Source organism: Myripristis murdjan, chromosome 3 (assembly GCF_902150065.1).
Source record: "Myripristis murdjan chromosome 3, fMyrMur1.1, whole genome shotgun sequence".
Classification (NCBI taxonomy): Eukaryota; Metazoa; Chordata; class Actinopteri; order Holocentriformes; family Holocentridae; genus Myripristis; species Myripristis murdjan.
In genome coordinates, this window is record NC_043982.1 from 6,175,359 (window position 1) to 6,201,181 (window position 25,823).

General features: G+C 42.0%; 2 protein-coding genes across 9 annotated transcripts; one reads left to right on the forward strand and one right to left on the reverse strand.

Annotated features, from left to right (window-relative positions):
* Positions 1-3,914: 3,914 nt before the first annotated feature.
* Positions 3,915-13,507, forward strand: LOC115378959 (rho family-interacting cell polarization regulator 1-like). 4 transcript variants are annotated; one of them, XM_030079559.1, is made up of 16 exons: positions 3,915-3,998; positions 4,108-4,242; positions 4,388-4,466; positions 4,613-4,636; positions 4,759-4,812; positions 5,660-5,809; positions 6,237-6,300; positions 6,388-6,431; positions 6,520-6,645; positions 7,331-7,479; positions 8,714-8,822; positions 10,418-11,104; positions 11,204-11,448; positions 11,777-11,870; positions 12,171-12,300; positions 12,404-13,493. In XM_030079559.1, exons 2-16 carry the CDS (start codon positions 4,151-4,153, stop codon positions 12,472-12,474), a joined length of 2,118 nt encoding a protein of 705 aa, XP_029935419.1. In that variant the 5' UTR covers positions 3,915-3,998; positions 4,108-4,150; the 3' UTR covers positions 12,475-13,493. The 4 variants fall into 4 exon arrangements, with proteins under 4 accessions (XP_029935419.1, XP_029935436.1, XP_029935427.1 ...); XM_030079576.1 differs by having other exon boundaries at positions 12,409-13,493; XM_030079567.1 differs by having other exon boundaries at positions 11,780-11,870.
* Positions 13,508-13,785: 278 nt separating this feature from the next.
* Positions 13,786-25,450, reverse strand: vrk3 (VRK serine/threonine kinase 3). 5 transcript variants are annotated; one of them, XM_030079654.1, is made up of 16 exons: positions 23,127-23,204; positions 21,719-21,914; positions 21,520-21,594; positions 20,674-20,799; positions 20,384-20,548; positions 19,850-19,990; positions 19,139-19,182; positions 18,828-18,894; positions 18,023-18,107; positions 17,823-17,925; positions 17,591-17,683; positions 17,356-17,488; positions 16,837-16,954; positions 15,984-16,042; positions 15,641-15,777; positions 13,786-14,933 (listed from the first exon to the last, which is right to left on the reverse strand). In XM_030079654.1, the coding sequence occupies exons 4-15, from the start codon at positions 20,753-20,755 to the stop codon at positions 15,641-15,643; spliced, it is 1,227 nt and encodes a 408-aa protein (XP_029935514.1). In that variant the 5' UTR covers positions 20,756-20,799; positions 21,520-21,594; positions 21,719-21,914; positions 23,127-23,204; the 3' UTR covers positions 13,786-14,933. The 5 variants fall into 5 exon arrangements, with proteins under 5 accessions (XP_029935514.1, XP_029935488.1, XP_029935481.1 ...); XM_030079628.1 differs by having other exon boundaries at positions 13,787-14,933; positions 20,674-20,796; positions 21,719-21,939; positions 23,127-23,228; XM_030079621.1 differs by having other exon boundaries at positions 13,787-14,933; positions 21,719-21,939; positions 23,127-23,228.
* Positions 25,451-25,823: the final 373 nt, after the last annotated feature.

The window sequence follows — 25,823 nt, forward strand, 5'->3', positions numbered from 1 at the left end:
GGAGAACTTGACTAGCACCTCTGGCCAGCAGACAAAAGGAAACTTAATTTGCCGGTCGCTAATGGGAACTTCTTACCCTGTCACACGCCATGCCTTTCTTCCAGACTTCAGGTGTTAGACTCCCCTACTTATCCTGGCTCTAAATCACTGAGGCGGCACCGCTACACACTTGACTTTTGGTCGGAAGCGAGCAGTCACTGAATCTACACGGTGACTAATAACACCCCCAGTTTCTGACACCTGTAACGCTCCGTTTAATTTGGAAAAACCGTGAAGGAAATGCGCCACTTCCCCACCGCCCCCTGCTCCTCTCGTTAAATCTGAACAAACGGTCCTCTCCGCCCGCACGTGACTTATTCCGCCGTAATATGTCCACTAACGTTCAGCTCCGTGTTAAACTGACCGGCCCCGGGGTGTCCCGCACCGCCGAGGCTGCGGGACACCCCGGGACTTTTTCATCCTTCCTCCGTTTCGGAAGACATCATGCCTGTTTTTTTCCGTTGGCTTCACCGTGGCGTCGCCAGCGCAGCAGCAAAAAGCAACGGAGAAAATAGTGACAGAGCCAGATACATCCTTGTTGCCCCAGCAACTAGCCACATCACGACTTCCGGTGTGCGCATCGGATTTCAAAATAAAAATGTGCGTGATGTTTCAAGATTATTTCCCGTAAAGGCGCAAAGAAAGAAATTAAAATTGTGATGTAGCACCACGGAATCGGTAACAAAAGGGGAACTTTCAGGACAATTTTAACGTGCACAGGTGGAAGAACATTCATGCATATTTGTGCCTATTATAGAATATTTGTATTTAACATTTTTAAAATAAAGCACATAAAATACACCAAAATCAAATAGAGAATTTTAGAGATACAATTAGGTATCCTATTTATTTGAGCATATACATTTTTTGTCTATATAGACATTATGTTTGACCAGTAGAGTGTGAGGTTAAACCAAAACAAAGCTTTGTATAATTATTGTAATTACATTATGTATTCAGATGTTAGAGTTAATATTGACAGCTTTCATTGACTGCTAATTATTTTTGACAGAGTAAAGAATATAATTATGCTTTAGATACCTTCATAAGACCTAACTTCTGACACATACGCATGTTTATATTTTAGGCTAGACGCTGCAATATGTAGTATAAATTCACATTTGTATCCTGTGCCTCTATATAGCTCTGTGACTGCCTTGCACTTCTTTCTCCAATTTCCTCCCTAACTGGTATCTTCGCTCAGCCTCTGGCTTGAATTATAGTCTGTAACTATAATGCACTGTCTTAATTTATTGGGCTTATTTTTGTGTTTAATGGGCATATCTTGCTTTTATCCTGCTTCTCTAGAGCAAAAACAACACATTTTGTTTGTGTCAGTGCTGTAAATGGTGAATTACATGAGAGGTATAATATCCAACAATTTGTCAACGTATTCATTTTTTTTTTTTTTTCCCAAAATGGATAGTTATCAGTAAGCTACAAATAATCTGAGTGTCTACACATTTCTATGTGATTTGTCTTGTGTCTCCAAACGCTATGCCAACTCAAGTGGAAACATTTACTTTGAAAAGCAGCGGCCGGATGTTGTGTGTGGACTGCTGTAACATTGACCGTAGCCACAAAAAACTGCGAAATCAAGGAGAAGGACAGCGCCCTGAGGAGAATATTGGAAACATCTCCAAACTGAGCCGAGCATCGCGGTGGAAATGGGGTTCCGCTCCTGTCCGCTGGACGGTGGGGTCTTAAACAACAGGTAGGGCTCTGAGCTTTGATCGCCAAGGTCACAACAAGAATCCTGCTGTTTTTCTTTACATGGACACGACTCTGTCCGACGTGAAGTTGCTCTCTGCTGATGTTTTGGTGCGATGTCCGTTTGCAGATATCAGTCCGCCTGGCCGTGATTGTCCCCTCTGTCCGCCGCTGTGGCTCTTTTTGTGTACCGTGTGTGGGTGTAGGGGCACTTTTAGTGAGGGGGGATTCCTGATCCGGCCAGGAGTTGACTTTGTGGCCTGTGATGAGCTTCGGGGGTGGGGTGGGGTGGGATAAGGGGGTCGTAACTCTTCCCCAAGTTTTCCGATTGCACTCCTCTCCGTTGTTCGCCTGCTTCAAGAAAAGCGTGATGATGTGAACACGGATCCGCCTGTCCGCTTTACTTTAACGGCCTGTCTCCGGCTCCGGCTCGCTCAGGGCTAATCCACTAAGCTGGAATCGAGGGGCTTGTTTTTTCCAAACAAGTGGACATACTCATACATGTATGGGTTAATAGTCTAAAACGTGTTTGTAAGAATACCAAAAAAAAAAAAAAAAAAAGCTCTCCTAACCGTACGTGTGCGTGCGCGCGCGCCCGTCTCCATCCACCCGGTGTTCACGCGCCGGCCTGGTGAGTGTGTGACCGGCTCTTCATAAACTCCAGTCTTGTGAGGTGACTGAAACAGGCTCCTCTTTGTTCTCACTGCCCGCAGAGGAGATTAATACAGCTAATGATCCCTATTAATGTTAAAGCCGAGCACTGACACTGCAGATGGAAGGGATAAACACATCTCACACCAACAAACTGGGCGATTAACACTGATAATAATCACTATGTATAGAGGCCGCCGCGCCTGTCACAGGTGTATGGGTAGGTTTGAGGTGGAAGTGTGTCATAATCTGTGCACTGGCCTTAAATGGCTGGACACAGCTCAAGGTGCAGGTCAGGACTGAAGCGCATGTCTTTCCTCTTGTGTTTGGCAGAGGTGGGTTGGTGGGATGGTGGGTGGGGGGTTGTTTGATCCGGAAAGGCTCTCTGGTATGGCACCTTTACTCCGCCATGCTCTCACCCTGACCAGCTCCAGCTAATCCTCTCAGCATGTGGCCAGGATTAGGGGTTTAGCCAGACCCCTGGCGCACTGCAAGGCCCACCGAGCCACCGTCCCCACACTGTCCTCCTGTTAGAACAGGAGGATCTGGACCCAGCTGGGGAAAAGCATATTCCCTTGTCTCTAATGTTGCTCCTGAAAAGGGTCCGATCACATTAGTTGATAAAATGTGTGTCATCTGTGTCAGAGATTCCAACAAGGCCCAAACACTTGACTCCCATCTGTTATGTTAATAACACCCAGAGAGCCTGCGCTCACATGTGTCTCTCTGGATAGTACAGTGCACAGAAAATAGAGTGGGGCAGCAGATGCAAGTGGTTGTTGCATTCTGTCTGTAGTTTGCGTAAGCTTTGAGTTAACTCATTCACAGATTCCATGTGTTAATATGGGTTTGGATCTTGCTTGACAGATTTAGTCCAGTTTAAGTCTGTAATCCCTTTTGTGGCAAGCTTAGCCAGGCCATGACCCTCTGCTTCTGCTCACTTCTGTGTCCCCCTGACGATGGCATCATGCTGCTCTGAGGAGACCGGACACAACATGTGTTTGTTGCACAGTCCCACGCACTTTCTCTCTGCTTGTATGGAATGATTTAGCAGAGCAGAAAGAGGCAATTTTACACACTCGCACGCACATGCAGAGATGGTTTTATATTCTGGGGCCAAACCTCTGTGTAGAATTTCCTGTGTAGAGTCAGCCATGAGACTTCCTGTGCTCTGTGTTGGATGTGGAGGGGGGTGGAGAGACAGGGAAAGGAAGGGGAAGCGAAGCAAAAGCAGACTGTACTCCCCACTGTTGTCAGTGGTGGCCACTGCGGTTGCTGCCATGTCGCTCACCATCCCAGACTCCCAGCAAAACAATGTGGTGTGGTGGAGGAAGTGAGAGAGCAGTTTCCGTCCTCTTTCCTCCACCATTTTCTCTTCACTGACCTCTGTAATCCTCAGTAGCTGTGAGAGAAGAAGTGGCCTGTTCTTATAAAGCAAGGGACCAAGTGAAAAGGGAAGACGCCAGCGAGGAGTTGTGCCTCTAATGTTCTCCTTTTTGTGTAACTGCAGGACATGTCCTTCAGTGTGTTAGAGCCGCTGTGCTGTACTCAGCTCTCCAAGCATGCTGCAATAGTGACAGTCTTTCTCCATTCAACAGGTGAGCAGTGCTCTCTCACTCTCTCTTTATCTCTTTAAGCACTCAAAGTATGAAGGCCATTATTATATTAGCTAGAAATGATCCCATCCTTTATCTCTTTGTCCTTCAGCACTGTACGCTCCTAGAGAAAAGTGCCTTCTAAGGGAAGCAGGATGTTCACAGGCTCCACCAAACTCCCACCCACTAAAACCCCGCAGCCTGAGCGGCTGGATGAAGTGTACGCTGCCCTGCGCAGAGGTTTACAGTGAGTAAACACATCTGAGGCGCCGTCTGCACTGATTACAGTGGACCGCTGCCAGATGAAACATCACTCAGCTAATAGGAAGTGGCTCCTTTTGGACGTCAAAACCAAGTCACTGTGATGTTTTTTTTTTTTCTTTGGTTGTCAGGTCATATCTGCAGGTCCACCAGCTGGAGCTGGACAGTCTGGGTCAGCAGATCAGAGAAAACAAGAGGAATGGTCGTTTGGTGAGAACACATGTGGTTAAACCAGTTACACAAATACTGCCAGTCAACTAGTGCCAGCCAGCTGTTCCATCCCAGTCCTCATTCATTATGTGTTAATTTGATGCTCTGTGATGCTAACGGTGTTATTCATGTTGTTTTCTCTGCAGGGCTCCCTGTATGAGCTGGATAAGGTGAGTTTCCATCACACCTGTTGCATACTGACACCTGAGAGTAGGGCAAGGCACTTGGTGGAGATAGATCAGGAGAAGATGATTTATTAGTTTACTGAGTTATATTTGTTCCTCTTTTCCAGCAAGTGAAAGCCATAGAGAGGTTCATGCGCCGCTTGGAGTTCCACCTCAGCAAGGTGTGTATATACAGTGCACAGCAGTCAGTTGATAATTAGAATAATAATTATGATACTACAATTACTACTACTACTACTAAATTTTCTCCTAACGTTCCCCCACTGTTTCTCCTCACTTATCTCTGTAATCCTCAGCAGCTGTTAGTGAAGAAGTAGAATTGTCTTATAAAGTGAGGCACCTGATTTCCTCTAGGATCAGTAGTGTCTGTCTGTCTGTCTATCTATCTATCTATCTATCTATCTATCTATCGACTACTCTGCACTATTACTGTTACTGCTACTAATACTACTACTGTTACTATTATTAGTAATACTACTTATAATAACAACAATTATGATAGTAATCTTAATAATAATAATAATAACAGTAATAATGATAATAATAACAACAATGATATAACATAGACCTTGACTCAGGTGAATGTTGCGCGAGGCTATGGTTGGTCCAAGACTGCGTTATTTGGAATCCCACCAGAGTTGTGGGCAAAGATTCGGTCACATGGTTAAGGTTATGGTTATGATTTGGTGAGGGCCTCTGTCATGGCTGTTTGAGCCAATGGGCAATGTGCTAGCAAATTTGCATGACCAATCCCAGCGGTGGTGGGTGTATCTATAGTCCAATAACGTCAAAAACGATGCCAGTGCTCTGAAGTGGAGCCAGGGCACTGCTGGGTTTCATGCGAGCCGTCTAATCAGGGACTAATTAGTGAGTCACACCTGGCGTGGCAGGTGACTGCAGCTAATTAGCCGGTAAGATGGAAAACAAGTGGTTCTCTGGGCCAGGAGGACCTGGATTGAAAACCACTGTAGCATGGCGTTTAAATCTCTGTAATATTTGCCTGCTCAGGTGGAGGAGCTGTATGATGCGTATTGTATACAGCGGCGGCTGCGTGATGGAGCAAGTAAGATGGTGGCAGCCTTCAACTCCACCACGGGGAGCAGGGAGGCACGGGAGAGCCTGAGCGAGGCCAATAAGGGCTACAGGGAATGCACAGAGGTGAGGAAGAAACTTTAAAAAGAATCATTTTGAAAATATTATTATTTCACCCCACCAGATGACATTTCACTTCTCCTCTAAAGCTGTTCTGTAGGACAGTAGTGGTGCTATCTTCCTCTCATTGACACTCAGTGCTGGATACTGACTGGATGCTCCAAATACCTCCTCCAAAGACAGTTATTGTTACGAATATTAGCTCAAGGAAATATTAGCTAGAGGGGAAGTGAAATAATATTTCTTTTTTCAGAATGAGTTGAAACATCCCGTTAAATCTTGTTTGTGTAGTGTAACCACGTACATTCATTGTGGTTCTCAGGGACTTGTTATTTATTTATTGCTAAAAAATAAATTTTAAACCATATTTTAAAAGCATCCCAGATCATTACTTATTCATAAGCTACTTCTCTGGCTCTCTCCTCACCTGCAGCACATGTGTTCACTTGAAAGTGAACTGGAGAGCCAGATGGGAGAGTTTCACATTAAGATGAAGGGTGAGTGACTTTGTCCAACCATGTGACTGTCCATGTGATGTCTCACCAGACCTAGTCTTATTGTCCTGTCCATCTCGGATGTTTCAGGTCTTGCTGGCTTCGCACGGCTCTGTGCTGGTGACCAGTATGAGGTCAGTAATGTGCATGCGTACACACAGATTTTGCTCTCTGGAGTCCGTGGTCACATGATTCACGTCGGCTGCTTTCTGACCCCAACAGGTCCTAATGCGCTACGGCCGGCAACGCTGGAGGCTGCGAGGCCGTGTGGAGGTCAGCAGCAAGCAGATATGGGACAGTGAGGAGTACATCTTCCTGCCTCTCATCACAGAACTGCTGTCTATCAAGGTGAGAAAACTAGGTCTGAACCTGAACCAGCAGACATTCATGAAAAACATTAGACTTGGAGATTATCAGAGTAAAAAAATAAAAAACAAAAAATAACAAGTACAATTTATGAACTTTCTGAATAAAACTTGTCTATGTGTAAAACTCACTAAAACTTAATAGGTGACAAAAAATAGAATTTTTTTTTTAGGGAAGGTTTTTGGCTATTTTCATTGAATGCCAACTTCACCACAAGATAGCTGTGTCTCACAAACCATAACACTGTCTTCGCAACCCATGCTGAAAATGTATGGGATTATTTTGAGTGAAATAATCTGAACTCATGTTGTTGTAACAGTCTGCTAACATGATTCATTTGTGCAGCAAGAGTTAGCTGAGAATATAGTGAAAAAATGATGTAAATGTAATTGTAAAATAATTTTGGGTTAGGGTTAGGGTTTGTATCATATTTGTCCCAAATATATGCACCTGCTCCAGTCATATACATTTTTAAAAAGTCTTTTACTAAAAATAAATTAAAACTAAATATGTGTAAGAATAAAAAATGAGATCAATATTAAAAAAGCATCCCAAACCCACATGGAAAAAAAAGTTGGTCTAAGGTGTCGGCAGACTGTTGCCCTTGTTGAATTTCCGAGCTCAGAGCTGCTGCTTACTGTGCTTACTGTCCATTGTGGTTGCCCAGGTAACAGAGCTGAAGAGCCTGGCCAATCACGTGGTGGTGGGGAGCGTGTCCTGCGAGATGCTCGACTTGTTCTGCCCGCTTCCCCAGACGCTCGCTGTGGACATCAACGACCTCGGGACAGTCAAACTGAACCTGGAGGTCACCTGGAGGTGAGCGTCTCCTCCACTGACTCTTATTTATTACCTCACAATCTTGTTACATTTTCTTTGACCTGCTTTGCCCTGAAAAGAAACAACTTTTTTTAGGCATATGAATAAAAAAATCTGAAGTATTTAAAGGTCCACTTTGTCTTCTCGTCAGCAGTTGTGATTGAATCTGCTCATCACAAATATTGGTTGCATAAGTGCGTTCAGAATACGCTTTGGTGGCTTAGAAGTCAAGGCTAAACCTAGTTCATGTGCATGTTCTAACAAAAAACTACTCACTTACTGAGTGCTGGATTCTGGCTGGGTGCTCCAAATGCTAACTGTTAGCCTCCTGCCATTGCAGATGACTTCCTCCCAGCTAACATTCTGAAAAATAACCGCTTTAATTCACTCAAAGAAAGTTTAACGAGTCGCTTTCTGAAGCTAAAATGCACAGACGACTACCGAGTGCAAATGAATGATAGCTTTGCTCAAATTACTGTTTATAACTGTATTTTTCCTGTTACCAACATTCAGAAAGATCCGGTAACTTCTGCACATCCTGTATCCCTCCACACTAGAGAAGCAGCAGCAGTAACCAACATTTTCTACTGTCCTACAGTACAGCTGGGAGGGGAAAGTGAAATAATGTCAACATTTTCACAATCAGTGAATTACCCCTTTAACCCCCTGCTGGAGGGAGCTGCTTAGTTTATGCATTATGCCCGGCTGAGTGCTTCCTCTCTTTTAGGTTATGTGCATGGAGTGTGTGTGTGTGTGTGTGTTTTTTTTTTTTCCTTTGCTCTGTGGTTTAGCTTTAAAGCCAGTCGCTGACCTGCACTGGAGGCCACCTTAGTCGGTCAGCCACTCACAACAAAGCTGATGAGAGCTGCGGACCAGAATCTAAACATGCTTTGAAAAAATAGTTCCTTCAAAGTGCTCAAATTGTATTGTTTTCTTAGTGAATTTTAGTATTCACAAGATGGAATAAGTCATGCGTAGCAACTTTCAAGGTTCACGGTATCAGTTTTTCCAATTTTTTTTTTCAACATGAGTGGCAGTGAATTGGTCCTGACTTCTAAGCAACCTGTGCTGATTCTGCACACACACATGCAACCAATATTTGTCACAGACACATACAATTATGACTGTTGAAGAGAAGTGTGATCCTTTAATGTTTGTTGCAGGCAGCTTTCATCCTTTATGTCACTTGGATGTCTGTATTTTCTTTTTTTTTTTTTTTTCTTTTTTTTTTTAGCCCATTTGATAAGGATGACCAGACATCGACCACCAGTACTGTCTCCAAACGGCTGTTATCCAATCAGAGTCCGCCTGATACGCCCTCTATGCGGGAGCAGGTGTTCTATGTGAGTCACATGACCAGAGAATATCCAATCTCATTTTGACTGCTAACAGCAACCCCCTTCACCCGCTGCTGTACCACCAATTTGTAGTTTGTGTAGGGTTTGTAATATGCAGTTTTACATTGCAAATATGTGTTTTTTTTTGCCATTTATCTTAACTGATGGCAGTTATTACTTTCATTTTACCGGCTTGTTCTGTTTCAGCTGCTCCCCAACTGCTTTGTCTGTAGTGGTAGTGATGTGTGTGAGGGCATTCGAGGAGGAGTGTGCTCTAGGATGTGCGGTCGCGATAGAGATGTGCCCAACACGAGGAGAGCAAATCCCCACATGAATGATAGCAGTAGAGAGATGTGTGAGACCAGCGGTGTGTATGAACAGAGCTGTGGTCCTTGTAGCTGTTTAATAGTGGTTGAGTAGCGCTCCAATTTGTCCCTCCTCTTCCTCACCCCGCTGAAGAGCGTGCCGCGCGGCAGGGCCCGACACAGCCGCTCGCTGCTGGAGCTGTTCCATGACACCTTGACGGACAGGACAGCTTCGTTACACTGTGACTTCACCAGCACTGCACCCCGATTCACCTGTTTACAGTCGGTGTGTTGGCTCGTAGTCGTAGTGTAGTGTGATGAGTACTCCGCTGATCAAACCAAAAACATCCAATGGAAGCAATCAAAATCATCATCATAATAATCATGATGGTCATAACACATCTTTCTGGAAGCCCTTGTTGAGTTGCTTTACAGAACGCAGTAAAGCAAGTCACTGTAATAATGACATCAGTTTAACTGAAAGAGGTAAAGACAGACAAATAAACCAGTGAAACGCTCACTGACTGATAGTCGGAGGGCTCATTTGAGCAGTCACCGTCACTGGGACAAGATTCCAGCAACACTTGCAAAACTAAGATCACACTTTTCAGCACATGGCAGGGAATTACAGATACCTGGTTAGGTAAAGGCAATTGCATTCGTATAATACAGATGCATTTCTAGTGCAGAAACAGTAGCCCTCTTTAAAGAATAAACTTAGGCAAAATGAATTTTAAACTGTTGTCATACAGATTGCTAAAATGGGCACTCCTACTAACATTCAGTGACCACTTCATGGTTTTATTTTTTATTTTTAAGTCTTGAGTGGTAGAGCACTTGAAAGCCACACAAAGAAGGACACTAAAACAAAGAAAGCAAAGCATATTAAAATAACTCTAATGTACTAATGTGTTTTTAGAAGTTCCTCAGACAAGTCATTCCAGTTTAGGGATCCTGGTAGCAAAAGTTAGATGGGTGATGATCATCTACACTTTTGATATATAGTCTAATATCATGATTATATGCTATAATTGTCTCTAATACTCTATATTATATATTGTCGATAATAATTTATAATATCTATATTGTCTATAATAGAAGTTCAGAAAAGTGGATCTCTTTATTGTAATTAAGCCTTTAAACCAGTAAGACAACACTTATCATCACGAAATTCTGATAATCACAACCCCAGATGATATCTGGTCTCATATCAATGAATCACCCAGCCCTAATGAAAACTCTTCATAGAATAATGATATGTTAATCTGACTGAGTCTGTCTGTCTGTCCTCTCTAGTCTCTGCTGAAGAGACAGGGAGAGCTGGAGAACGGGACCGTCTGGTCCAACTCCTCTGAGTCCTCTGACGACTCGTCCAGTCCAGCCTTGGCTCACCACACCCAGAGGCTGACGGCCTCCAACACGCTACAGACCACGCCCACCGCTCAGCTGTCCTTCACCCCTCACCAGCCTAGCACCTCCACGCCGTCGCTCTCATCCAATCAAGAGGAGGACGAGCCAGACGCCGCTGAGGCTTTCGGCCCCATAGACTCTGGGAAGTTTCCGGTGCCCAACGGCCATCTGCAGAGCGCGAGCTCTGACAGCCACATCGGCGACGTTAGCCAAGATTGTACTGTGACTGATGCGGCGTCGGCCCGATCAGCTGACCTCTCTGAGACCTCAGACAACCTGAGCTGCTCGGACCTTGACGTCTCCTCTCAGCGTCCTGTGATGCTGGCAGGGAGGCCACAGGGCTTGGATCTGCCTGACAGCGGTGAGCCAGAGGTGTGTGTGTCTGCCCAGGAGGGAAATGATGATAGACCCAAAGAGTCAGCGCTAAAGGCTGAGCCGTGTGAAGCAGCACCAGAGGACAGCACCACTGAGACGGGAGCAGACGGAGAGGCAGCGAGGGACCAAGGCTGCCCAGAGGAACACAGTCATCCACACCACTCCACTCCAGTAAAACATCCAGAAGATTCTCAGATTGTAAGCACGCCCCTAAGAGTGTGTGGTGCTCCTGTGTGCGTATCTGATATGCTGCCGATGGTATTCTCAAACCCCAAATTTCTGCTTTCTCCTCCACAGGCTTATCTGCCGAGTTCCTCTAGTTTCAGTCTGGAAGTTGAGACCGCCCTTGAGAGTTTTGACTTTCTCAATTGTTCTGACCTCGAGGACGAAGAAGATGAAAGTGAGGATGAGGAGGAAGAGGAGGAACAAAAGGAAGAAGAGGTGGAAGAGAAGGACGGAGAGGAGGAGAAGGACCAATGCCAAATGGAGGAAGAGCATACAGAGGAGGAAGAACAGGATAAGAACATATACACTGGAGAGAGGTGACTGTCATGTTTGTCAGATACAATGTTTAGTGTTGGGAAGTGAACACATAATAGCCTTATTTCATCAGGACTTCATAAAAGACAAATACCTGTATTATGTGTCCATTCCCATTTCATGTAATATTTTGGGCCATGAGTACGTTTGGTGAGTTTCTTCATATGGAAAATGTATTGTTCATACAAAGAAAGCAATTTGAGCAGAAGACTAAATGTTTCCATGTAATATCTTGCTATAAATATACCAAGGAAGACTTTACACTTCCTTGATTATTGTGTATATCTGTACCTGATGTATTTTGTTGTTATATCACTTGGTCTCTGTCAGCAGTGATGAGGAGGAGGTGGAGGGTCTAGAGATCCTCATGGAGGCTCCAGAGGGATTCAGGAACTCAGATGAAGACTGTTACTCCCATTCAGAGGTGATTCTAATGATAAACTTCATTTGTATGGTACTTTTTAAAACACAGTTACAAAGGGCTTCATGGAGAAACCAAGAAAACAACCGAAATAAACCTGAGAAAAAATGATAAAAGAAAACAATTTCCTAAGACAGTACAGGACATAAAAGATAAATTTAAAAAAATGAAAACAAAATAAAAGATGATACTGATTAGATGTTTGAACTGCTTATAGAGTTCCGCAAGGTGATTTTGTGTCAGTTTACGTATTCAGAGAACTGAAAGCTTAATTCATTAATTTCTTTATTTTGTTTGGAAAAGTCATCAAGCGTGGAGAACCTGCAGGATTTGGGTCAGATGGAAATGCCTGAGGAGGTGGAGGACGTGGACGGGGAGGAAGAGGAAGTAGACGAGGAGGAGCAAAGCGAAGCAAAGGGAGATGAACGACATGGTGAGAGGAGGCGGACAGTAGACTGAGCTGTAGTTATTGCTATGAGAGCAGAGGTGCTCGTCTCATGTGCTGAGCATTTTGCTGATTTGCTATGATCTTTCAGAACAGGAGACATCCGCTGAACAGGAGGAGCGACCCTCCACCCCCAGCCATTTGGCCACAACTGCCTTGTAATGACAAAGCACAGCCAAATCATTTCCCCAGTGCACATCTGCTCATACAGTCTCCCATTTACACTGCGAGGCCTCAAGGATGTTCCACTCCCAGCTCAGACAAGCAAGCTCTGCCGTCACGGTGGAGATTGTGCGCACATAAATGTACTCGCCTCGTCCTGACCAAGAATGATAAACCACGGGGGCCTCCGCGCCGCAGTCCCTCCTCTCTAAAGTACACATCCTCATGCCTCCAAACTTTACGATGTAGCCCGGGTTAAAGGGGAATACCACTCAAATTATAATTCAAACTGTCGCTGTCAGGTGAAAACCTTGCATTTCCAAAATATCAGTATTTTAGCAACTAAAAAGCTGTCTTGTTTTTAGCATGACAGTGCATTTCTGTGGTCGTCCCACGGGCTTTGAAGGGGTTTCATAATAAGCCCTGGAGGTTGGGAGCATGTAATCCTTCAGTTGCAATGAAAAGCATGAAAGACACCATAATTGGAGTTATAAGGTTTTCACCAGACAGCAATCAAACGTTAAGGCTGCATGGGGTTACAGCCCAGGATAGTCCATTTGTGGACATGAATGACTCTCAAGCCTCAGTATAATACAAAATATTGAGGATAGTGATTTGCAGTGTCACAGCCTGGAGCTGCGTTGTTGACAGCAGCTGGGAAACTAAACTTCAGACAAAACACGTGATGTTCTTCTGACGTTCTATTCTTCAAATGAATACAATCACCTCCAAATCACCAAGAAAATCAGTTTTAGAGGTTATTACCACAGGGGACAGGAAAAACATTTCATTGGTGAAATTCAGAGGCGTTAGACCTTGTAAGCCACTTCAGGGGTTGTGTCGAGTAAATTAGTAAAGGATATATACACTTAGACTCTTGAAGGCTAGGACTGCCTAATAATCTCTGCTGAAAATCTCTTTGCATCTTTCCATCAGGCAAAAAAATAAAATAAAAAATACATTGTGGTCCAATGTTTACAAACATAAAACAATTTGCAATTTCAAACTATATTTAAACCTGCATGTTTAGCTGTCTCACACTGCCAGTGTGCGTGTATCATAAGCTCAGTTGATCAGTTTTAAGCGTGTTAACTTGTCTTCAATCCAATGAAGCTATTGAGTCTGTAGTTGTGTCAAAGTGTTGCCTCACAGGGGCGCTATACTCTTTCTGCATTATGCTTTAAATTGATCTCCAGAGCCTCTTCATTCAGAAAGTGCCTCACGTTGACAGAAATGTAGGGTTTGAAATGAATTAATGCCATGAATGAGAGGAGTGTGAACATTGGCAAAGATGATACAGTGTTTATTTTCTGAATTACTTACAGAGTGTGCACAATAAGAGAATTACTCACTGTTTCATATAAAGTATTGTATATGTTCTGAAATGTTTAAAATTTAAATGTTTATGTTCAGAAATGTTTAAACTTTATAAAGGTTTTCTTTAAAAATACCCGTGTGTATTGTGTGTTTGAATGAATCAGCAGGGTGTGTTTGGTTTGGTGAAATTCAGACTGTGACAGTGTGAGGTGCAGAGGAGCTGTAGGGGCGAGGTAAACACCACGACACCGAGAGAAGTGAGCCGCAGGGAAAAAATAGCATTGGCGGAATCTGTTAGTGGAATATTTGAACATGGTGGATGTAATGGGATTTAAAATAAATACTAAGTTGTGTTTGGCTGGGTTAAACAAAAAGTGCTATTTGGATTCCAGGGGAAAGAACTGTATTTCAGAAGGATACCAAGGGACTCCAACATGTAATAAAACACATTTTTACTGAGACAAAAGCCCCTGCAAATCATATACAGAGGGTTCAGGGTCGATCATTGTTGATCCACATCCGCTGGCTTTTCTCATGTTTTTACATCTCAGTGATATTAAAAAAAAAAAAAAAAAGAACAACAACAACAGAAGAAAACATGTTCAGGTCATTTGTCTGCATTATGGCAAAATGCCAGCAAGCGATCCTCCTCTTCTCTGTAGTGAAAGGCATTTTATTAAAAATCATTTTATAATTAAGTTAACAAACAGTGGGGAAACATTCCCTAAAACCACACACAATCATGGTAAAAACACTGAGACATTTGCATTTGTAAAACTGACAATGAATCACCCCTAACCAGTGAATTAACAAATTGCAACTTACATTCCTCTCCAGTTCACATTGCCCTTGAAATGCTAAAAACTGCAGTGCACTGTAATCAACAACAGAATATAACACTTGCTTTGTGCATTTATCCAAAACACCTTACAGCACCATGAAATCAAACACACATGACCCCCAAGAGAACAAAACCCTTCCCCTGACAGTCAGTATGGCTGACTCCCTCCAGCTACAATAGGCAGCACAACAACCACTCCCAATTCAGTGCAATTAAACATCAAATAAAACAGCATTACTCTAAAATTAGTAAAAAAAATCTGTAGTTCATCTTCCATTTCTCTTCATGTTGTTACATTTCTCTGGAAAAAAAAATACACACCTTTTTAAATGTTAATCCTCACATGGAATGGGATATGCTCTAGTTAGTGGGTGTCGACACAGTTTGATGTTTAGCCTTCATGCTCTTCTTATTTCGGTTGTAAAGAGGCACAATCACTGATGTGTTCAGTGCATATGATGGGTTTTAATTGGAGTGGATCAGTTTGATCAACTGTTTTTTTTTTTCAAATGATCAAATAAACTAAATTACATATGACCATTTAGAATATTGCTTAGCCTTAAGGTCATCTTCACACTACTCCATCTTCAGTACTGAGCCAAGATATAGGGAGAGGTTATATAGGGAGACAAAAAATGGGGGGAAGATGACAAATAATTAACATAACGAGCTACAAACCAAAAGAAAGTTTACCGAAATGGGAAGGTTTACATTCGTGGGAAATGTCCCCTGAATGATTTTGAATAAAGCTGTGATAAAGCTGTGAAATTAAACTTGTCTGTCTGCACTGAAGCCTCATAGTTTACAATCTTGACAATCGTACATACAGTGACACAGAGTAAGAACAAAATAGTTAAAATACATCACTGTCTCGACAGCAAAAGCTGAAATACTGCTTGAGATAGTCTCTTGATGTAAAGTCACAGTGACTTCACGCATTACCTAAGACCCAGGCTGTGTTCTGTAAATGTTGGGGTCCATGTGCAGACAGGAGTTGTGTGTTCTCACCTACAAGCTGAGCGGCTGCTCCAGCGCCCCACCCAGCTGCTGTAAGGCTGCACAGAGGCCAGCCTTCAGAGCTGCGTAGTCAGGCTGCTCGGAGTACTGCAGAGCCATCACTTCACCCAGGTAGGCCTGCAGCGCCCCTGCAACACCACACAGCCTTGTACTCACTTGTCATCTGTTCTGTTCAACTTTATTAGCCCAACAGGCTACAAGAGATCCATATATATATATATATATATATATATATATATATATAAAACACAACAAAATGCAAAAGGATCTGTGAAAAAGCCATACAACTTATTTTATGTTACATAAGAGAACTTTCAAAGGGAATTAAACTCACTGGAAACTCGCTTCTTGCCAAAGCAGTGACTCAAGAGTGCCGGCACATCGTCCATGTATCTGGGATGAAATTTGAAACACTTTAACATGACTGAGCCTCTTTATTTTCTTTCTCTGCTGTGGTTTTAACGTCAAAACCAACCATAACCAAACATAACAATGTAAATGCAAATGGCTAAATTTTAAAAAGGACCATACCACTGACTCTGAATTTACTACAATTTCCCCACATTTTCCACTGAAACAAACCCTTCTGCAAATCTTGTGGTACACAACGTATACTACACAACGTATAACAAAATACTACACAACGTATAACAAAATTCCTCAATTTGAATATTTGCTTGAATTTAAATATTTGGAAGTCAAATTTGATTGTTTAGTTGAAACACCCTTATAATGTTCTTCTTCCATTTGTCTTACAAAATTATCACCATTCATAAACCACAGAACTGATAATTCTCTGTGTAAAGCAAATGTTTCTCTGGGAACTATTTTAAAGACTGAGCAACATTTCACTCCACCCAATTTCAGGTCATCAAAACATCAAACATCAAAACACAACAGTGCCACTGCTTTTAGGAAAACGAATGTGGACGACTTTATTACGGTGCTGGAATACTGGTGTGAAGAAAGTTTGAAGTCTCAGTTCATTTTCATATCATCATTGGGATGAATGGAAACCAATGGCTGGAGAAAGTGATATCAGAGTTCTAAAATACGACTGTTTGCTTTGGGAAAAGATTAGTAGAAACACAGAGTTTCTACATTTTGTAGATATTAATGTGTATGTTAATAAGGTTGTTAGAGAATTTGATTCCAAGGATGAAAAAAAAAAAACATAAAAGACTCACCTGTTTTTCATGTCTGCTACCTGGTCAGGGTTGGTGAGAGCGTTCCACGGCAGCGCCCCTGTGTGCCAGCACAGCATGCAGTAACCCAAAGACTGCAGGTCACTGCGTCGAGATGGTGCTGAAGGAAGCAAATACAAAGATGAGGATATCTTTTTTTTTTTTTTTTAAGCTACCAGCATGGTATATTATTGATCTTATGACTAGATTTAAGATGAATCTACCACAGTGACTCCTGTTTCTTGTCAGTTTTCAATGCGATAAATAGAGACTACAAAAAAAATTCCAGTCAAGTCCAAGGCATTTTAAACGGTATTCTTACAGAAGTACAACTAAATTGGCTTCACAAGACAGAAAAAGTACAAACAAAAACTTAGAAATGAGGATGAGGAAAACACATCACAACTTGATAGAAAAAGATGAACACTGCTAGGGTTTGGTTTACAGAGCGTGCTAAGTAAACGGGCCTGGGACAGTTTGTAATTCCCTGATGTGGTGGAAAGGTTTTGCTTTCTGACTCACCTGCTCCCTTATGGGCGTCCAGACTGATGAACTGTATGGCTCCCTCGTGTTGACTTCTGCTAGCTTCACGGTACTCTACATGTACGCCGCTTGGACAGTAGCGGAAAGCATAGCAGTACCCTGCAAGGTATACCTACACACACACACACACATCCAACAATTTAATAACCTTCTGAAAACCACACAGATAAAGACACACAGGAATCAGCAGTTTGCACTGCAGAATATTTCTGACCTGTGACTTCTCTCCTGGCATGATGTAGATATTTTCTGCTTGAACGTCAGCATGAACATACTCATTTGAATGGATATATTCCAGCGCATCTAACTGAAAAGAGAAAGAAATTTTGCAATTTATCACTTAAGGGACATCACGAGAAACAGATACATAGTTTATAGTGTGTTCCTGATCATACATATTTTGCTTCAGGGATTATCATACATCAAACATCAAGTTTACAACTCACTAGTCTACAGCCAATCTGAAGAATGGCTTTCTCAGGCAGCAGCTCATCGCCGTCTTCCATAATAGACTGGAGAGACTGGCCCATGGCAGGGAATATCAGAAATCTGCACAAAAACACAACAGTGAGCAAGGACTTCATTTTGCAGAAAATGCAGTTATTTCATGTGTAGAAATTAATAAGCAGACTACTCTCTCTCACACCTGTAGGAATCTGTGTGCGAACCAAAGGCGACACAGGAGGGAATCCCAAGAAAATCCATCTTATTGTGCTTCATCCATTTTTCCACTAGGGAGGGAGAGAGAGAGGAAAACTGTAGTGCTCTGCTGGCTGCAAGTGTTTTATGTGTGTATGATAATGCTCACTGTAAATCAGACTATTCAAATATTGCATCTGCTGCGGGCTGTAGATGTTTTATGGCTCACAGACTGCTGATTTGTCACTCCATTTGACTACGCACTTGTTTACTTCTGCTTTGCTTTGGATGGATTATACATTGAGAAAGATGGTATACTGTTGTTTTACTTGGTATTGTGTAACTGGATCACATGGGAAACTGCCAGTAAGCAGCTAACACTGTGTGCACAAATCTTGCTGCCGGGATCTATTTCAGGCTGCATCTAAGTCTGATCTGACTGCTTTCTGTGGGAGTGTCTGGATATCTTTCAATAGCTTGTTAAAGCCTCTTACGCAGAGAGCTGTAATTTACTAAAATCTCTTGTAATTATCACCAGCACAATGAGAGGCCAGGTATTATTCTGTGCCACAATACACACTCCTGCACCCCAACTCACTTTTTCTCTGTTTTTCTAAATTCAGATCTGAGCAGAAATTGACAGAAAGATTCAGTATCATCTCCCCTAAACACATGACATTATAGCCCTTCTGTTCCAGGCTTCTCCTTCCTCCTCGCAAAAGCCCGGAAATTGTTCCAGTGTATGGCTGGATCTGAATATACTCAAGACTTGGCTCTGTTAAAATGAAGAGAAATCAAATCATAATTCTCACCTGATGAATGCTTAGCAGCTCTCTGCAGAAAGTTCTGCTCATTGAAGATCCTCCCTTCTTTAGCTCCCTAAGAGACGGCGGGGCAGTGGTTATGGTTAACAGCAAAATAATGATAAGCTGAGTGGCTGCGGTTGAGAGTGGTTACCTACTCACTCAACATAGGATCACATCAGTGCACTGCAACTACTAATCCCAAATATTCAAACCATAACATGCTACATAAAAATCATGATAAAGGTGACCACTCGATATCCAGACTGGATGGACTGTGACTTGGCAAGGTGAATAAAGCTATGTCATGTTACACTTACCAGTTTGACAATGTGATTGGGACCCTTGTTAGTGCATGGCGACACTATTGTTTGTAAGAATGAAACAGAGAAAAGGAGAATATTAATGTACGATAAGACCAGGCTCATTTCTACCATCAGTTTTCTCAGTTTTATATTACTAATGAGTTACAGCCTCTTGTGGGCTGCTGTGTTCAAGCAGAATCAAAAAGTGTGTGAGCAGTGTATCAGTCCAATTCTTATGTAACAAAACAGCTGAGTGTAGAAATACTTGCAGTTTCATACAAGGAACCACTCAAAGAATTAGCTTTGGTATGAAGTATCAGCTGGGCTCTACATGGCACAGGGTAAACACTACTTGGTATCAAGTAGCCTTGAGTTCCCTCTTAAAACCTGAAGAAATACTCACAGCACAATGTCTGTTAATTATCCTTTCTCCTAAAATGTGAGAATGATAAATGTAAACCTTTAAAGGCATTTACAAACTACTTTCAAATAGTAGTTATGCCTATTTTGTTGTAATTCATCATTTTGTTTTAATCTGTCATGTTCTGCATGTTTTGAAAAGGCATCATATATAAAGATGATGGCTGACTGATTTTAGCTAATATGCAATCTATACATCCCAGATTGGCCAAATTGATTGATTGTGGCTTCCCTGAAGGAATGTAATCCTAATGAAGCAGAGACAGTCTGACCTTCATGACACCAACATCATGTCAACGTTCTCACCTTCATAGATCAGCTCGGTTATATTCTGACTGAGCAGTTTCACCAGTTTCCACTGCCTGCCCGTTGTGTCTGTAAGGCACTCCCCTTCCTCTAGCAGCTCCACCGCAGGGGCCCGCTTTGCCTTCTTCGCCTTTCCTTTGGCTGCATATGACCAAATTAGAGAGAACAGGTAAAATGACAAAGTCAGAGGTGAAGGATATGAGATATACCTATCAGTGTTTAAATACTCTATCATGGACACTCTCAGGACAAAACAGATTAGGAAAGAGATGTAACATAACAGTGAAGTTATGTTACATCTCTTACCTAGTCTGGACTTGAGGATCAGTTTTGGGTTTGTTTTTTTTTATTTATTTATTTTGACCTCACACTGCAGGCTTAATGGGTAAATTTATCCCATTAGCTGAGTACTTGACCCACTGGAGTCTTCCAAAGCAAACAACAGGACAATAAAGACGTAAGTTTGTAACTCGGGTCTTTAGCAATGAGTATTGTCTTTTGTTTTTTTCTGGTGGTTGCAACAGTTGTGCTCACCTGTTGAAGGAGACCTGGAGACGGGTGAGGAAAGAGGAGAAGAGATTGGTATTGCAGCGCCAACGCCTGCAGACTCTTCCACTTTCCTGCTCGTTCTTTCATTCAGCTTCTTTCCCTCTTCCACCTGTGTCTCAGCGTTCTCAGTCCTTGAGACCTTCCCCCTGCCTATACATGGATACCATATGGAAAAGAGAAAAGATCAAGACAGAGCAAAGAAAAGAAAAGAAAGCAATCCTCTTTTCTATGAGGATGGAAACAAAACATCACAGGTTTCTTTTGTTTCTGCTCACCTCGTCCAGGAGGCTTTGAGACAGGTGAAGATGATGACTTCAGAGCCGGCTCCACCTCCTCTTTCACTTTGCCAATAACCATGTGGCGCTTTGCAGGAGATGCCTGAGACCTGACACCACTGTCTGTTGGCAGAAACCGTAGATTTTTCCAAGAATAAGGGCATCAGTTAACATACTCTGCACTACACCAGCTGCATTCATACAGATCTTCTTGTCGAAAGCAGTTTTTTTCACATCAGAAGTGCAGGAACACGCTGTTTCAGTCTACCAAGCTGCACAACGCAGACACACTGCCACGACTGAGTCTCTGCTCATGTTATAATACTGCATCTCTCTTTACTCACTTCTGCACTTACCACAAACACTGAGATAAAATCAAGGCTGGGAGATATATTGATATAATGTCAATATGCTGACATGATACCAGATATAATCATAGTTGCTTCATTAGTGTTGTCTTTTCCTGGTTTTACAAGCTGCACTGCACTGAAGGGATGCCATTTTCTTAACTTTTTACTGTTCTTGCTGCTTATTATTTGGCTCCACCTGCTTGGTCATCATACCCACATTACTAATGATTGCTGACAAAAAATTTCTTAGGTATAATTATCTCATGAAAGCACAAATAGTCATCCCCACAGTATCTTAACAATATTGATACTGAGGTACTTCATCAAGGATATTGTGATGTTTGATTTTGTCCTTATAGCACAGCCCTAAATAAAATCATGAAGGTGTATTCTTGCTTCATGACAAAACAGAGTATCAGCTTCAAGAACATGTAAATATATTTTGTTGTCTTAACTGCAACAAGATTAGAGGAGGGAGCCACAGGCTGGCAGGCACCTTTGATGGGGGATTTAGGTTTGGCATCCAGTTGAAGAGAGTTGCGGGTCTTCCGCAGTGGAGGACGAGGAGATACTGGAACAGGGGAGATACACATGTGACATACAGATAAAGAGAAATGAACTTTCCATCTGTCAAAACTTTCACAGGTTTAGGCCTTAATTAAGCCACAGAATACTGCCAAACGTATTGTCCTTACTGTCTGTGGTCTCATCTGTTGTGCTTGAAGAAGGCAGGCTTGTTACGTTTACTGATGTTCCTAATGCAGTACGTTTCAGTGCGGAGACACATGAAGAAGCAGCAGCGCTTAAAGCTCCAGCCGTGTCAGCAGGACAGGGCAGCTTCTCCCCACATGACGGACAAAACTGGAAGTGAGGTTGCAGCTCCGTCCCACACTGAGGACAGAAACGGAAAGGCATCCTGCAAACAACAATTACATGAGAGAGAATAGGCAGACAAACTGATAGACAGAGGAACAAACGAGTGGCTAAACACAACAGTAAATATATCCATCCTTGCATGTCTTAATGAGGAGTTCCACCCTGCCCATGCACTTGAACAGGATGGGCGGCTTACATTTTATCTGGCAAGTAGACAGGACTGCATTTCCCACGCACACAGAACTCCTGACCCAAATGTATGTGTGCCTTCATGTTTTTTATAGTCACACTGCACATACGTTGTCCATGTTACTGGCACAAGCACAGCTAACAACTCAGGTTACCCTTTTCTACTTGACAAATACCAGGCAACAACTGCTATCCATCCTGAGCCCAGTGTCTCTGATAGCTGGAAATATTTCAGTACAGATTCTTACATGTTAGTCAACAGGGACACATTACTGCAGCCAGGTGCAGCCAGTTTTTTCTGATTTTTTTTTTTTTTTTACTCAACCTATTTAACATATTTCATATTCCTAGGTTATTACATATGCTGGTAATAATTTAGAAATGTTTGCATGTATTAATAGCATAGGACTGGAGATGTATTAAATGCAGTGTACAGTTTGTCTTGTACTTTCTTCTGGTGATGAAAGCACTTGCAGCACTTCCGCTAGTGTAAACAATGTCGTAAAAAAAAAAAAAAAAAAAAAAAAAAAAAGCGAAGTGTCAAAACGAAACTGAAGAATACGTATCATCAGTATGTGGCCCTTTTCACAGCTTTACAAATCGCTGCTCGCATGATGAGCAGCTCTCGTTTTTCTTTCTGTAAACATGATAAATACGAGCTGGGTAAACAGTGACAGTAGCTGTGCAGGCATTATGCTAGCTTTGAAGTACACCGATTCTGACTTTCTGAAGCAGTAAGAGGTCAAAGTGCAGGTGTTATAAACATGGCGTTAACTCTACATTGTGTCACTTTCAGTTGTGAAAACATAGACACCAGCTGACTTTTTAGCAGTTAGAGTAACGGACACAGATTAGGCTCCTGTTAGGCTGAAAACTCTGGGAAAAGTAGCGCAAGTGTTGTTAGTTGTTGCCGGAAGTGTCCCGCTGCTAGCTTGGAGTCTGCTCTGTGTCTAAAAGCGGTGCTTGGGTAAAACAATGAGTTAAACCCGATTCGACTCGTTTCAAAACCCATAGCTGTTTAAATCTCTGCTCAGGTACCTTAGTCCCGAGGTAGCCTGCTCCTCCGCGGCTCAGCAAGCTCAAACTTTGGCTTTCTCTTCCAAACTGCTCTTCTTCCTTTTCTTCCTCTTCTATTTCTGGCATCGAAGTTGTACTCGCCACGTGCTGCCACCTAGAGGAGACTGGGACACACGACACCTGAGTTGAATTGACTGATTCTCATCTCATGCTCGTGAGACAGTCGCAGTGTTGAATGAAGATGTGACAAAATTTGGATGTAAATATCACATATCTTATTCAGATGAAAACGATGTCAGCTAGTGTGACTGACCAAATATGTGTCTTTGAAGTGTGATTGGTCTTACTGAGCATGGTAATATTTTGTATGGATATAAATGTTTGGCATGTTGGTCAACATAAGATCTGTATTTCAGTCTTACCTTAATGATATAATAAACCAAATTTGTAGTAATAAATTTGCTAATATTTGAATCTGTGGACCAAAATTGTGAGGGTGGAAAAATATTTTGTTTAATCACTAATAATTACTCGTAAACTAAAATATTATGTAAGCAGGACTTTTATGCACAGATGTATGCCATAATAATAAACCCTGACTGACGTGTCAAACTGTTAATTCCAATGTCTTTTACTAAACTGGGTAAATTAAATTAAATGTTATACTTCTTTTGTAAAATGTCAAAAGCATACACACAGAAATGGCATAAGGGGCGGGGTATTTGGATTTTAAATGCTCACCATGAACTCCAGGAAAATTTTGAGAGGAGCAAACCCCTTGGTATTTTGTCACTCATGCAAAGACTCTTCTACAAAAAGAAAAAAAAAATGCAAAATGTACAGCCATAACTTGGGTTTATTTGCTTTGAAAAATAAAACATGTAGCAGTCTGTCACCCTGATAACATATGAGGGTTACATACACACAAATACTGCCATCTAATAATGCACTTATGGTTATGAAATTTTGCAGTGTGGTCTTCTAAAGTCTAGAAACCTGTGAGTTAGAAAATTACATTATGGCAACGCAATGGTTCCTCTGGATCAAGCACCTGAATTACCTCTTTTGATTTTGTTTTGTATTTGCTTATTAACCAAAGCTTCAATATTCATGACTCTGGCTTGGATTTCACAAGGAGGCAGTTCAACATTTTGAAACAGATTGGAATGAAGTAGCACTTAAGGATTACTTCAAACTCTGATCTGATGTGATTGGTTAAGAATAACTAGGCCAATACATCTTAATGTGGAGTTCAATGACCTTCAGGTGGCCTGGACAGTCATTTCACTTTCCTTTAATTCTCTAAAAGTTAAATAGGAGAAAGTGTAGAGATGATCAAGCTTCACTTTCCAAGCCATAACCAGTGCAAAGACCTACTTAATTCTATAACGTGATATCTAAGGTACAAAAATCTCTTCATTTGGGGTTGGCATAACAAAGTTTTATAATCTAGGATATAGTCCAAAGAAAGCAGCCCATACGATAGCCGAGACATGGGTAATTCAAAACTGAAGGCGTGTTTTATAATTGAATGAAAGCAAAACCAAAACTGAGTAATTCTGGGGTCTGGTCTGCATCGGATGTCCCCTACAGTTTGTAATCTGTGACAATGATACAACAATATGATTACTAAAACAGATAACGGGCAATTTCATGTCTAAAAAACAATTTGCAGATATCCAAGTCAGATCTGAAGCCTTGACTCTACAGGAGCTGCAAAGAAGAGCAGCATGGGAAACTTTTAGACCTCCAGAGATAGAAATTACTTCCTCAGAGTCTCAGAGTGTGAGTGTTACACAACCCTGCTCACTGGGTGGAAGTGTCCCTGTTACTCCACCAGGAGGGGTTAGGGACCATCTGGCCCTTCACAACTGTGTAAATAACATCTAAATAGTCACTCAAAAAAGTGGCTTCTTGATTTTATTTTAGAATACTTATTTTTGTCTGAGAATAATGGTTAACTCTTTATTTAACATCTAAGGAACTGGACACTAATGCATTGAGGCAGCTGTGCTGTCCACACAGCACTTGAATATTATGTGAAGCTTGTATTTACGTGGCCTTTTAACAAGTTTTTGCATAAAACCCTTTCAAGCCATTTAGTGAAAAGAAAATATGGAGACTGGTTTTATAGACTAGAATAAAAAGAATAATGCAGAGCCGATTTTGAAATTATTGGCCAATGCTGTCATTGCATATACTTAACAGTAGATGTTTTAGTCAAATTACAGTCAATAACTAATTGATGATCTGCAGTGCAAAGTAGCTCTGGCTTTGTAGCACGAGCAACAAAGCTGAGATAATGTTTTATGGACAAAGTGGATTTTTCTTGGCTGTGGTGCCAAAGACAATGCAAAAATAATGTGGTGCTCCACTAGAGCATCAGTAGTACAAAAACAGGTTAGTTTCCAACCTCTTCGCAACAGCAGAACATGAAGACATGAGGTGACCACGGCTAAGAGCAGACAAAGTTTCTCAGGCCATAAAGAATGAATGGACCAAGTGGCTTTCTTGACTTTCTTCCAGTGTAAATGCATATTAATGTTACAGCAGGTAAAGACAGTATTAACAGCATATTTATAGCATATTTGGTATTGCAGCTTGTTTTGCGGCACCGTGTGGAGCTGTGAGGATATGGCAGTCAACATGGAGCGCAAAATTCATGCTTGAAATGTGATCCGCATACTCAACTGGTGGTCAGTGTTGGACTTTTACGCC

Excerpts from the sequence above, each read along its gene's own strand:
- vrk3 (XM_030079621.1), bottom strand. The coding sequence starts at position 21,938 with ATGCCTTTCCGTTTCTGTCCTCAGTGTGGGACGGAGCTGCAACCTCAC. Across the intron at positions 17,684-17,822 it reads TTCAGATTGGCTGTAGACTA|TTAGATGCGCTGGAATATAT; the intron begins GTGAGTTGTAAA and ends TTCTCTTTTCAG. Across the intron at positions 16,955-17,355 it reads GGACGCCCATAAGGGAGCAG|CACCATCTCGACGCAGTGAC; the intron begins GTGAGTCAGAAA and ends TGCTTCCTTCAG.
- LOC115378959 (XM_030079559.1), top strand. The coding sequence starts at position 4,151 with ATGTTCACAGGCTCCACCAAACTCCCACCCACTAAAACCCCGCAGCCT. Across the intron at positions 4,243-4,387 it reads GCCCTGCGCAGAGGTTTACA|GTCATATCTGCAGGTCCACC; the intron begins GTGAGTAAACAC and ends TTTGGTTGTCAG. Across the intron at positions 12,301-12,403 it reads AAAGGGAGATGAACGACATG|AACAGGAGACATCCGCTGAA; the intron begins GTGAGAGGAGGC and ends ATGATCTTTCAG.